A 12,674-nucleotide genomic window follows, 5' to 3' on the forward strand; every position below is an offset into this window, starting at 1 on the left:
ACCAAAGTCAAAGTGCGATGGCTCGTTCAATAATGACAAGCTTAAACCGCTCCTTTGACCTTCCACACGTCCACGTACGTTCGCCGGTGCATAAAGAATATCGCGTGGCTGCAATCAACCGTGAGCGCTTGTGCTCGCGGCTTCAAAATATTTTCAAGCTTATTTTTCGAAAGATTTTAAAAATCATATGTCGTTTTGTATTATTCTCTTATTGAACCATTACATTAGCTCTCTCTCAAAAAAAAAAAAAAAAAAAGCCTAGGCTGCGCATGACAACACTTCTAGAACGAAACTGCGTTCGGTAACGTAATTCCCGAAGAAAAAAACTGTTTGGTTACGCAATTTTATTTTTTTACTCATGAAGTATTCTTTTAGCCCATAAATTATTTTAGAGCTACTCGAAAAATTTAAAAAAAAAAATACTTCTCTTCAAAAGTTAAAATCAGAAAGAGATAATCAGCGCCTAGTTTCTCGACGTTCTAGAACTAGAAATTTTATCATGTTATCAAATATATTTCTCTAATTAAAAATCTGTTTTCCGAGCAGAAGTAGAAAAAGTTAATCGAAGAATCCTTCTAAATTACGACATAAGCAATCGAGAATAAGAATGACAAAGTCATAGAAGGATTGAAAAAAAAAAAAAAAAACATTTCCCGTCTCTTCAATTCTTTCGGTAATTAAATTATTATGCTCCCCAGTTCAGCCAGGAATTTCAACCCTCCTTTCGGTGGGCTGTCGAATCTGAACGTCAACTCTCAGAACTTTTTCTTTAATTTTTTTCTCCATTATTGCCACCGGAATCGATTCATTTAAAAAAAAAAAAAAACAAGCCCGTACAGAAAGTAGTTAATTACCAAGAGATTGGCACGTGTTGGAGTTTGATTAGTGTGCACTTAATAGAGGTTAATTAACACTCAACACAAACACAACCTCTTAGGTGAAAGAGACAATTGGAGTTCGGCATATGTTTGCTACTAAGCTGAGACAATTATACGCCACATCGACATAGTTCCGGCTTAAAAAAATCATAGTCAACTAAAAGGGCTTGCTAGAGTTTATTCGATAACTCGTTAAGATGATATTAAGACCGATAATCTTGTTTATTGTGCTAGACGCCATTTGATTCTTGGTCCGACTTCCCACTTCCAATCGAGGATTGTGGAGGTTTTGACCAGGACCGAGGAAAATGGTGCATACGCTAATCCCATTTTGTTATTATGAACACTGAGCATGTGGATTTAGACTTGATTGGAAGGAAAGAAACTACAGTCTTCGTTGGTCGGAATATTCAAATCAGTAATCATGTCAGCTCCCTCTATGCAATTTCATAAAATAATGACCTAATTCTTAGTGCGAAGAATCATGTCACTTGCCAAGTTAATTCGAATTGAATCGGTACAAATGCAAAATGTTAACGATCGAATTGTTAAAAAAAAAAAAAATATATGACCAAATTGGAGCAATTGCAATAAATTTATGACTTTTTTCGACAACTATCTCCTTTATCCTTGCCTCGCCCACCGTGTCTTCTAGTTCTTTCGAGATATCATATGGGTATTGACTATCCAAACTTTCATCTAACTTATTCTGTTTATTCAACATAAGTCATTTCGTTCAATTATATCGGATAAGATTCCGTGCACACAGCAGGTAGTGGTCCGTCTCTTCTACTGCGCGCATATTGTAATGGTGGAGTCGTGTAGGGAAGTTGTTGCTTCATTTTCCCCTCCGAAACAATCGCGACAAAATTATTGATAAAACCATGGCTGGTCTGGTGCGGCCATGCTCTATACTTTTTTTGAACAATTATTGCGAGCCCTAACCGCCCATTTGACCGCATTACATATTATATTGCACAGATAAAGTCGTACGCAAATTCTGGGGGAATCAATCGAGTGACACAAACCCTAAATGATTCCTCTCGCAACCTACGTTATTTTTAGTTCCTAGTTGTTCCCATTTTCAACGATCTGTTGCAGACTCGAAGTCGCCGCCATCAAGTGCCCAGATACCCTTGGCCACACAAGGGATTGTCTGCATCAGGAGTGTTGTGATCCAGCGTGATGGGTAGCTTAGGGTGGATTTATATCATGTTCTTTCATTATGATAACGAGGCAAATGATTCTTGAAATTTGGCTTAGTATGTAATGTGATCTCTCAGTTTTAATATTGTTCAATGCGGTCTTTGAACTTTAACTCAACATATAATGATATTTCTAAACTTTTAATTTGTTCACTGTGATCCATCTACTTTCGATACACATTCAATTTAATTTCTGGATTAATGACAATATTAATAGCTTTCATACAGTACATGTACTAAACTGAACATGTATCAAAAGTTCAGGGATTTCATTGAATGAAATAGAAGTTCAAAAATGACATTGCATATTGAACTAAAATTTGAAGACCACGTTAAATAACTTTAAAAGTCAAGGGATCGCATCTTACGTTGGGCCAAATTTCAAGATCATTTCTTATCATTTCTCCTTTCTTTATTCTAGGGTTTCATGCATAAAGTGGCGCGAATGCAGAGACGAGGTTGGGTTAGGTTTAACCTGACACATGCAATAGACCTCTCATAGGGAGTGGGACTAAATTTGTGCATAAGAGTTGTCAGCTTCTTCTATTTTATATAATGGCGGCCTCCCTTCTTCTCCGTTGTCTCTCTTTTGTCTCCACATGCAGTCCCCTGGTCGTGCGCTCCCAAAAAACTCATTATGAAGCTCGTCCATGTTCTTGCTCTTGTCTAGATCGTGAAAGGAAAGAGAAAAAAGAAGAGGAAGAGGAGAAGTTTGCATGTGATGCTGCTACTCCGAGCAACAAACAGCTCATCGTTTGCCATCATGCCCACCATCATTGCTGAACCGACCTTCTGGTAATTTCTCTCTCTCTTTAGAGAGAAAGAATGTGACTTCTTCGTCATTTGAAGAATTGTTTGGTAACGTTTACAGATGAAGATTGGAGTGACGAGACCCATCTTTTTGCTGTGGAAGACGCGTGGAGGTGCTTCAATCTTCCCAGAAGCCTGGAGGACTAGAAGTAAGTTCCTTTCTATCTGGTGGTGTCAGAGAAAAAAGACGCATAGAAAATGATAAATCTTTTTTCCTCTGCTCCAGGAAAGTTTTCTTCATCTTTTGGAGAATGTGCAGAATGAGTTCTCTTTGCTGTGATGTGTTCGTGCTCTTGAGCATCACGAACTTGTGCTTTCTTTTTTCTTCTCTTTCGTTAATTAAACTCTGCTTTTTCAAGTTTTACCCTCTGTAAGTTTCAAGTTATCTTTTCAGTTCCACCGTTTTGAGCACTGTGAAATTCCCAGAAAGATTATAGGACTGTTTGATGAAGGAAAGTCAAGAATGGGGTGCTCTGAAGTTAGATTCTAGCTTCTAGATTGTTGATTTCTTAGTACAAAATTGGCGACTTTAGTTGAACTAACCTCAACCTGTAATCATCCTGCTTCAGGAACAAAAGTCCATCATGCCTAACCTGCTTAGCTTGACCAGGCAGGAAAAATGAAGGTCTAAGGTCAAGGATTGCAGCATAACTCCACAATCAAGACAAAAAAACGTATTCAATTCTAGCAGATGATTAAAAAAAAAAAATGGGATTCGTTCGGCTTCGCGTGACAAATCAGAACGACTCAGATCTTGAAAGTATGATGGCTTTTTGAACTGGGGGAGTACATGGAAGTAGCGTGTAGTTGGAGACAAAGTCAGACTTTTCACATCAATGAGATGAAAATATGAGATTCTACGTCTCCATTTTTATAGCTTGTAGACCTTTCGTTTACCTTTTTTCTAGCGAATTCATGAAGATGACTTACAAACTTGCAGGAGCCGCTCCTTCTTCGAGTCTTAACTGTTCTCCAAGTACTGCTGCGAACTGACTGTTGAAAATGGAAGGGAAGTTCGTCGTTTTTCTGACAATTCTCTTGTTGGGATCGATTTGCTCGAATGTCTTGGCGAAACCCGAAGAGGACGAGCGTGCATTACTGGATTTCCTTGGCAATGTTTCCCTCTCGCGCCCTCTCAACTGGAACAAGGATTCTTCTGTTTGCCAGTCCTGGACTGGGGTCCTGTGTAATAAGGACCAATCGAGGGTCATCGCCCTCCGGCTGCCTCGAGCGGGGATCAGCGGTCCGATCCCGCCGAGCACGCTGAGTCGCTTATCGGCACTTCAAATTCTGGGCCTCAGATGGAATAGTATGTCGGGTTCATTGCCGTCTGATTTTTCCAAGCTCAAGAATTTGACTGGCCTTCATCTCCAGAGCAACAGCTTCTCAGGTCCATTGCCTTCGGATTGGTCCGTTTGGCCGAACCTCACCGTTGTTAATTTGTCTAACAACGAATTCAATGGGAGCATACCCTCTTCAATTTCCAATTCGACCTACCTCACTACTTTGGATCTGGCGAATAACTCGCTTTCTGGAGAAATTCCCGATTTATATCTCCCCAATCTGCAGATGCTGGATTTGTCCAACAATGACCTTGCAGGACGTGTGCCTCGGTCGCTTCAAAGGTTCCCTAGTCAGGCATTTGTAGGAAACAATGTTTCCTTCGAGGATGATGCATCACCTCCGGCTCTTCGAACTAAACATCCTGGCGTCGGCCCACCCAAAAACGCCAGCAAACTCAGCGAACCGGCACTTATAGGAATTGTCATCGGTGGTTGCCTACTCGGAGTCGTGGCAATCGCTCTTTTCACGATCATGTTCTGCTCGAGGGGAGGAATCAAAAGGAGAGGATTGCTGAAGTCGCAGAAGCGGCAAGAAGTGTCTCAAAAGAAGAGAGGGGTCGCTGAGAGCGAAGAAAAGGACAACAAGATTGTGTTCTTCGAGGGCTGTAACTACACATTCGATCTCGAGGACTTGTTGAGAGCTTCTGCCGAGGTGCTTGGGAAGGGGACGTTCGGGGCGAGCTATAAGGCGGCCCTGGAGGATGCGACCACGATGGTGGTTAAGAGGCTGAAGGAGGTGAGTGCGGGCAGGAAAGAGTTCGAGCAGCAGATGGAAATGGTCGGGCGAATCAGACATGAGAACGTCGCTCAACTCAGGGCATACTACTGCTCGAAGGACGAGAAGCTGCTCGTGTACGATTTCTACGGCGAAGGGAGCGTGTCGTCTCTGTTACATGGTAAGCTTGACGGCTGATTTGCTATGGTGTTTTTCCTGGATCAGATATTACTATCTGGGTGCATGATCATCACCATGAATTCACTTAGCTTCACGTCAATGTTCCCGAAAGAAGTTTTCAATTCTGATCAGCTACAACATTGTCGTTTTTCCTTGAAGATGTAAGTGATTCGACGTGTTTCTTTACAATTTGCAGGCGACCGATGCGAACGTCGGGGTGCTCTGGACTGGGAAACTCGCCTAAAGATCGCGATCGGAACTGCGAGAGGCATCGCTCACATCCACACGCAAAACGGTGGCAAACTTGCCCACGGAAACATGAAGTCCTCGAACATATTCCTGAATCCTGAGGGATTCGGTTGCGTGTCGGATGTTGCGTTGGCTCCGGTGATGGACCAAATCCCCCTGCCCCTGCTGCGCATCTCCGGCTACCGGGCCCCGGAGATGACGGACAGCAGGAAGCCGTCGCAAGCGTCGGACGTCTACGGCTTCGGGGTCCTGCTGCTGGAGCTCCTCACGGGGAAGTCCCCGATGCACGCCACGAGCAGCGGCGACGAGGTGATTCACTTGGTCAGGTGGGTGAACTCCGTGGTCAGGGAGGAGTGGACGGCGGAGGTGTTCGACATGGAGCTCCTGCGGTACCCCAGCATCGAGGAAGAGATGGTGGAGATGCTGCAAATAGGGATGGCTTGCGTGGCGAGGATGCCCGAGCAGAGGCCGAAGATGCCCGACGTGCTGAGGAAGGTGGAGGAGATCCGCCGGGAGCACACCGCGACTGAGCCGTCCCCGGAAATCAAGTCCCCCGGTTCGACTTCCGCCCCGTCCCCCACCCGTGAGGGTGCCGAAACGGCGTCGCCCTCCGCACGACAGTCTTAGAACGTGTCCCGCGAAGTTTACCGTTCTCGTGTCGTCCAGTCCAGGATAGTGGTTTGTTTTTTGGTCAATTCATCTCGAATGGAAGGCTTTTCATCGATTAATTTCCAGCAAGGGGAAAATCGAAAAATTGGAAAATCGGGTTGACATGGTGGATCCCCATTCGGACCCGTCAACGCCAATTTCGAGAATCGGAAATCATGTTGACGCGGTGTCGCCACATTTGAAGCATTCAACGCCAATTCGAGAACCGTTTCGAGCTTTGTTGACCCGACCCCCCCCTCAATCGAAATTTCAATTCGATTCCAAATTCTCAAAACCCGCGTGCGTAAAACGCAGACGCCGACCCCCAGAAACGCGCCGAAACGCAGCCCTGCTGGTCCCCCCCCCCCCAACCCACCCACAGAAAAGTAATTTTTTTTTTTTTTGGGGTTTAAAAAAAGAAGTTCGCTTTGACCTTTATTTTCCTGTTCCTATCATTTTTACTTTCCGAGCGCATCTTGGCGGACCATTCATCTTTGATTATTCTTTATTTTGTCCTGCTCCCTTCGAATTCAACCGAAATTAATTTGACCGGCATGATTAGCAAAAATGATCGGAACGATCAGATTCACTCATTGTCCATATATTAAAAGATGAAGTCAATATTTCGGCAGATGGTCGGGCCACTGGGCAAGGGCCTGCGAGCCATCGCCGGCGAGGGCCTGCGGCACCCGCCCAAATCTGAGCGCGGGTCCCGAGCCATCGCCGGCCACTGGGCGGGAATAATTGATAGTGGAGTAATTGTTTTCCTTTTGGGCAGAAAAATAAACAGAAATATATCGGAAGCAAATCCGGGCTACTTTCGGCGAAAACAGAACCAAACCACCCGTCACACGGAACCCGCCCGGGACCCACACGCTGGGGAAAAGAAAATAAAAATAAAAAAAATTGTAGCCAATGAGACGGTGGGATTTTGAATCCGAAGACCGGACAATTTCCAAGTCGGAGAAAAATAAATAAATAAAAGAAAAATAAAATAAAATAAAAGGAGCGTACACGTTATTAAAGTCCTCACCCTCGTCTCTCCTTTCTCTCCGTCCCTCGCAGAATCTCCGCTTTGCTCTTCGTCTTCCCTTCTCGTCTTCGCCGATCTCTCTCTCTCTCTCTCTCTCTCTCTCTCTCTCTCTGTAGATTCTCAGGTATGTTTTTCCGTTCATGGCTCGTACGTTCGGGTTTGTTTTGGCTCCGATTACGGTTTCGTTTCCTGTTCCTTCCGTTTTTTTTTTTTTGGCCGGAAATTGTTCGGCGTATGTGAGTTTTTGGCCCGGTTGATGGATTCGCGTCTCGTGTGGGTGAAAAATCAGGTGATTTCCGATGGCGACCAAAAGGATCGTGAAGGAGCTCAAGGATTTGCAGAAGGATCCCCCCACATCTTGCAGCGCCGGTAATTTTCCCCCATTTTTTTTCTTTTTATTGTGGTTCATATGTCTCTTTCACTCAGTCGTATCTATGGTTGTTGATGGTCTCGTGTCAAGCGGTGTTACATTCTATTGAAGGCTTCCATGTAGATATGTTGGGGTATTGCTTTCCAAGTTAGATTGAACGGTGTTTGTCTCGGTTTCGTATCTAAATTACAATTTAGAAGCTTCTAGAATCATAGAGCAGGAGACTTCCCTTTGCACTGATGTTTCGTAGGAATTATATTGTAAGGTAAGGATCGATCTGTTTCTGTGGAGGGCTGCACTTCTCTTGGACATAATGAGAGAATGTTCCGCTTTTCTTCACCTTAGAGGGCTAGAATTTCTGATGATTTCAGAATTGTTTGTTCCACCTTGAATTAGATTCTGAGGGTTGCACGTATAATCTGGATTGAACATTTGTTAGAATTGGCCATAGAGTTCCTACTCCTTCGTTGCTGGATTTATCTTTCAAATGGCAGCATGTTGTTATGCTACATATTGAGCTCGAGATTACCCAAACAGAATGTCAGATGATGGCCAAGATGGTCTGTCCATCAGGGTCGGGTGTCAAGGTGAGAAAGTTAGGAAGACTGATTTGACCTATGAGTTTTATATCGTCTCTTTGCTAAAATTGTGAAATTAGGGGGTGCGCCTTCCTAGAAGTATTTCTAAATCTGCACTTTTCGCTGATTGTGACAGCTATTACGGGGATGACGCTTTATCTGTTGATTCATTCATATCCAGTTTGTTACATATATAATGTTCTGTCAGCCGCTTTCCTTGGAATAGGACATGAATATCTTTGATATATCTTGCAGCATATGCAATTGTTCATTGCCAACATTGGCTCACTAACCATGACATTTCTGTCTACCATCTTATACTGACTTTCTCATTTTTGCAGGTCCTGTTGCAGAAGATATGTTTCACTGGCAAGCAACAATTATGGGTCCCCCAGATAGCCCTTATGCTGGGGGTGTTTTTCTCGTAACTATTCATTTTCCTCCAGATTATCCATTCAAGCCCCCAAAGGTACTCAATTGCTTTTTTCTTTTTGTGGGCATTGCTAGTTTGAGTGCTTTAGTACTGCAGTTTCGAATTATTAAAATCGATTAGAGCTAAAGGAGCTCTAGCATGTTGCTACTTCTCCTTGATTATGACGGCCAAGTACATATAAAATGGTTGATGTGCATAGTGTGCTGTCCTTCATTGTTTTGTTCTTCTCTTAGCCAGTTCCATATGTAGAATGAAGAAGCAAGCAGTACTTGATTTCCCCTGATTCAATTTTTTTGAAAAATCGACAACGCTTTATTCAAATGTGAAAAGAAAAGCATGGAGATCATGTATGAGTTGAACTTTATACATTTGTTGCAAAGCTTCTTTATGCTATAGGAATACCGCCCTAATGTAATTCTCATACTAAGCTCACGGATTACTTTCTGCCAACAGCCGGTGAAAGTTTTCTGATCCATCATCGAATGTAATCTGTGAGTTGCCTAATACAGAATGGAAGGATGGGAGTATGCTTTTTTGAAAGTTGATTAATTCATAACTTTGAATTTCTTGGAAGTGGGTTGTTCTGTTCCCAAGGTGCTTTTGTTGATCATTTGTCGTGATCTTTCTTGTGATGTGCCAGAGAATTTATTTAGGAATGGCATGTGATGTTGGAGGTTGACGAACTAAAAACTTATGGTGAAATCTAGCAGTTTGGTGCTTGAAGTTACTTGCTGGTCCACCAATTGTTCCTTAACCTCCAACAGGCCACAGGGGCAAATGCTAACCATTTCCTACTGCTAACTTTGAGTCCCCTCCTCTTGTTACTTTGTTTGGAAATTGCATTTTAAATTTGGAACAAATTGGACACTGCATATAAGCTCATCATGCAGCAGTCTAATATCCAAGTGAATAAGCAAAAGAGCAGCACTACCTCGTTGGGGGAAGGCTTACATTGATATCTTGAATTCACTCTCCTCTTTCTGTAGGTGGCATTCAGAACCAAGGTTTTCCATCCGAATATCAACAGCAACGGGAGCATTTGTCTTGATATTTTGAAGGAACAGTGGAGTCCTGCCTTGACCATTTCCAAGGTGATTACTCTTCATAACTACATTGTATTTATGTCCACGCTTAGCATGTCCATGGCCATAGTGGATGTTCCTAATAGGAGCCTACGCTTTACCTGGAGAAATCAGCTGGCAAAAACATTGAACTGCCTCTACCAGATCGAAGTTATGCTTAAGAAATCTGTTTGCTTCTCTATCAGGTGTTGCTTTCAATCTGTTCTCTCTTGACGGATCCGAACCCAGATGATCCTTTGGTGCCGGAGATAGCTCACATGTACAAGACGGACAGGAACAAGTATGAGACAACTGCAAGAAGTTGGACCCAGAAGTATGCCATGGGCTAAAAGAAAAGCAATTATTATTCGCGAGGGCAAAGGCCCCCGCTTTCTCTTCATTCTCGTCTATGGATGTAACATTCGGATGATGTTTAAATTGGAACTTAAGAACAAATTCATAGCATTTTCTCAGTTAAAAGAAGAAACTCATATCTCAATGTTATATTGTTCGGGCAAATGGTGTTCCGTGGACCATCAAATATGTTGAAAGCCTTCATGACTCCTATCGTAAGTTAATCACGTTGCATTGCATTTCATTGTCATAGTTGTGTGTTATCCGTAGTTCTAGGTTGTTATCGGAGGAAAATTATAAAAAAAAAAGTCTTAAATCTATTGCATTGATGTCAATTCAGTTTTAAATGTTTTAATTGTACAAATTTAATTTTAAATTTTTTGCATTTGTGTCAATTGAGTTCATTCGATCAAAGAAATTTAGGGCACTGCTGTTATAGGTAAGTACTAAATGGAAATGGCGTCGGGGTAAGATGCTGCAAGATGCTGCATCATTTACATGTTATTCGAGTGGTTAAGCTACTGCTGTTTCATAGGCAACGCAAGAAACACAACGTTCTCTAGATAAATGAGAGTGCTGTTTCATAGGCAACGCAAGAAATACAACATTCTCTAGATATATGTATTCTCATAAGTGTTTTTTTTTTTTATCTTTGGTCAAAGTATCCTCATAAGTTGTTATGCTTAAAAACTGAGTAGTGTAACATGGCACTTATTTGGTGAACTATTGTTAACAATTGTATACGATTAGAGGAGAGGCACTTAAAGAAATGTACAGATAAATTGAATTTACAGCTCGACAAAGTTAGTGTGGAAACTTTCTGAAGTTCAACCGCGTGTCTCATCTATGCGATACTGATGACGATGACGCCAAATTCACCATGCTTGGAAAGAAACCCATATCCAAACCACCGTCCACGGATCTCGGACCCGGCATTTTGGAAGAGTACAAACCCTAAGCTAAGGTTCGGGCCAGGGTAGATCCATACAGGCCTAATCCACGTCGAGAACCTGTGTACGAAAGTGAAGAATTCCAGCTGGCCCTAATCCAAGCGGACCAGGTCCGAACGGGAATCACGTAACGCAAACCCGTCTCTGCCATCCTAAGCGTTTCCATTTAGGCCAACTCACTCGTCCTAATCAGGTTTAACTCGACAATCAGAAGGACTCGTCTTCAGCTCATCGAGTTCACTTCGAAGGCCCTGACCACGAGAGCCCCATAATCCTCCACGTTCCCGTTAAAATCGTCGATTACATCTAGATCTATCAAAATAAGTCATAACATCATTTCTTAATCCATATACGATGAGTTGAATTTGTATATGAGTTGTTTATATTCAATAAATGGATTTAAAAATAATATAGGTGTTAAATGAATCGTAATTGGATTTACAACTTACTTAAATTCAACCTATCTCTATAACTCTCTTTTCGTTGTCTCTCGCCCTCGCTTGATTTCACACTTACTCGTTCTGCGCTTTCACCTCGGTTTGGGTATAAGCTTTTCTATGTTATATTAATTATGGAAATGCTTTAGGAATATGGGTCGGGTCGATTATGAGTTGAGTATGAGCCATGTCGGTTATGAGTTGGATATGTGCCGGATTGGATATGAATCATTAAATTTACATTGTAATAAATAGATTATGAATCGGTTAAACGAGTCGATTTGGATATATCATAAATAGTCCGATTCTGGCCCGACCTGACTAGATCCACTCGTTTGAGGGATGTATTTACGTTTACTCGCCTGCCCATCGACTTCATCACGGCCTCCACGTTCCGTAACGTCTGGCGAGCACTTAGGAAACATCGCGAAGCGAAGCATCAATGAGTGGACACAATGTACGGCGGAGATCGCAGTTGAAAAATTGAATGGATGGTGGGCGGGCTTAAAAAGATGTCTCCTCTCCAACTGCGCAAACCCTAAGTCATCCCGTGCCATTATTTCCGGAAGGTTAAGCCGAATTATTTTAAGGCCCCAGGTCAACTTTACCGGCTGCATTAATGACCGGCTTATTCCCTCGAAGTTAATCGCGATTTTGCTGCTCCCCGCCCCCTCCCCACAAAAACGATTTCGGATTATTTAATGTGAATGTGATTATACTCTCCTTTTTGTTTTTTCCCGCAGAAAATTAAGATAGTAAACACATTGTTTTGACCGTAGCTTCTTAAACGGCCTTTTAAAAAGGTTATGATGAGACATGGATTGAACATTGGAAAATGCTTTTCTAATAATATTATCGGATACGGTACAATCTCAATCGTAAATTCACACATTATTATCGTGTGTTTTGTATAAAACACTCATTGATTGAGAGATCGTGTGTTTGAAAATAATCGACAGGACCGTCAGACTGTCGGGCTAATGACTTCTTTTGACATAACTAAGTACCCTCTGCACTTTAGTACACATCAAGCAGTAGAACTAGGGTTTCGGAATCGTAGCATCTTGGTGGAAGCAGACTAATGATTATTATTTTGTGTTCATATGGAGAAACTATTTTTTAAAGTTGAATAAATAGTTTTTTTTTTTGGGTCCCCCTAATTCATGCCTCGAGCTTTTACTATGTTGCGGGATAACAATCTTAAATAAGATCCCTGTACATACACATACTTTTTCGAAATTTTGTATCGGCCGCCATCCAAGAAGGCCACGATCAGTAGCTACATATGGTTATGTTTATATGGTTCCCCATAATACGGAAAAAGGGAAAAAAAATCAAATCCTAATTTGAACATTAGGCAACCTAATTTTAATAAGGAAAATCTTGTATAAAGTACTCATTGATTGAGAGATCGTACGATCAGAAATAAC

General features: G+C 42.2%; 2 protein-coding genes across 3 annotated transcripts; both read left to right on the forward strand.

The window, feature by feature from the left end:
* The first annotated feature begins 2,665 nt into the window (after window positions 1-2,665).
* Window positions 2,666-6,273, forward strand: LOC115744466 (probable inactive receptor kinase At4g23740). 2 transcript variants are annotated; one of them, XM_030679684.2, is made up of 4 exons: window positions 2,666-2,878; window positions 2,955-3,042; window positions 3,834-5,132; window positions 5,328-6,273. In XM_030679684.2, exons 3-4 carry the CDS (start codon window positions 3,896-3,898, stop codon window positions 6,005-6,007), a joined length of 1,917 nt encoding a protein of 638 aa, XP_030535544.1. In that variant the 5' UTR covers window positions 2,666-2,878; window positions 2,955-3,042; window positions 3,834-3,895; the 3' UTR covers window positions 6,008-6,273. The 2 variants fall into 2 exon arrangements, with proteins under 2 accessions (XP_030535544.1, XP_048137721.1); XM_048281764.1 differs by lacking the exons at window positions 2,666-2,878; window positions 2,955-3,042 and adding an exon at window positions 3,272-3,739 and having other exon boundaries at window positions 3,832-5,132.
* A 782-nt stretch (window positions 6,274-7,055) lies between these two features.
* On the forward strand, window positions 7,056-10,022 carry LOC115743361 (ubiquitin-conjugating enzyme E2 10). The gene is made up of 5 exons (XM_030678108.2): window positions 7,056-7,185; window positions 7,351-7,430; window positions 8,351-8,478; window positions 9,429-9,533; window positions 9,710-10,022. Exons 2-5 carry the CDS (start codon window positions 7,361-7,363, stop codon window positions 9,851-9,853), a joined length of 447 nt encoding a protein of 148 aa, XP_030533968.1. The 5' UTR covers window positions 7,056-7,185; window positions 7,351-7,360; the 3' UTR covers window positions 9,854-10,022.
* Window positions 10,023-12,674: the final 2,652 nt, after the last annotated feature.

Source organism: Rhodamnia argentea, chromosome 7 (assembly GCF_020921035.1).
Source record: "Rhodamnia argentea isolate NSW1041297 chromosome 7, ASM2092103v1, whole genome shotgun sequence".
NCBI classification, from domain to species: domain Eukaryota; kingdom Viridiplantae; phylum Streptophyta; class Magnoliopsida; order Myrtales; family Myrtaceae; genus Rhodamnia; species Rhodamnia argentea.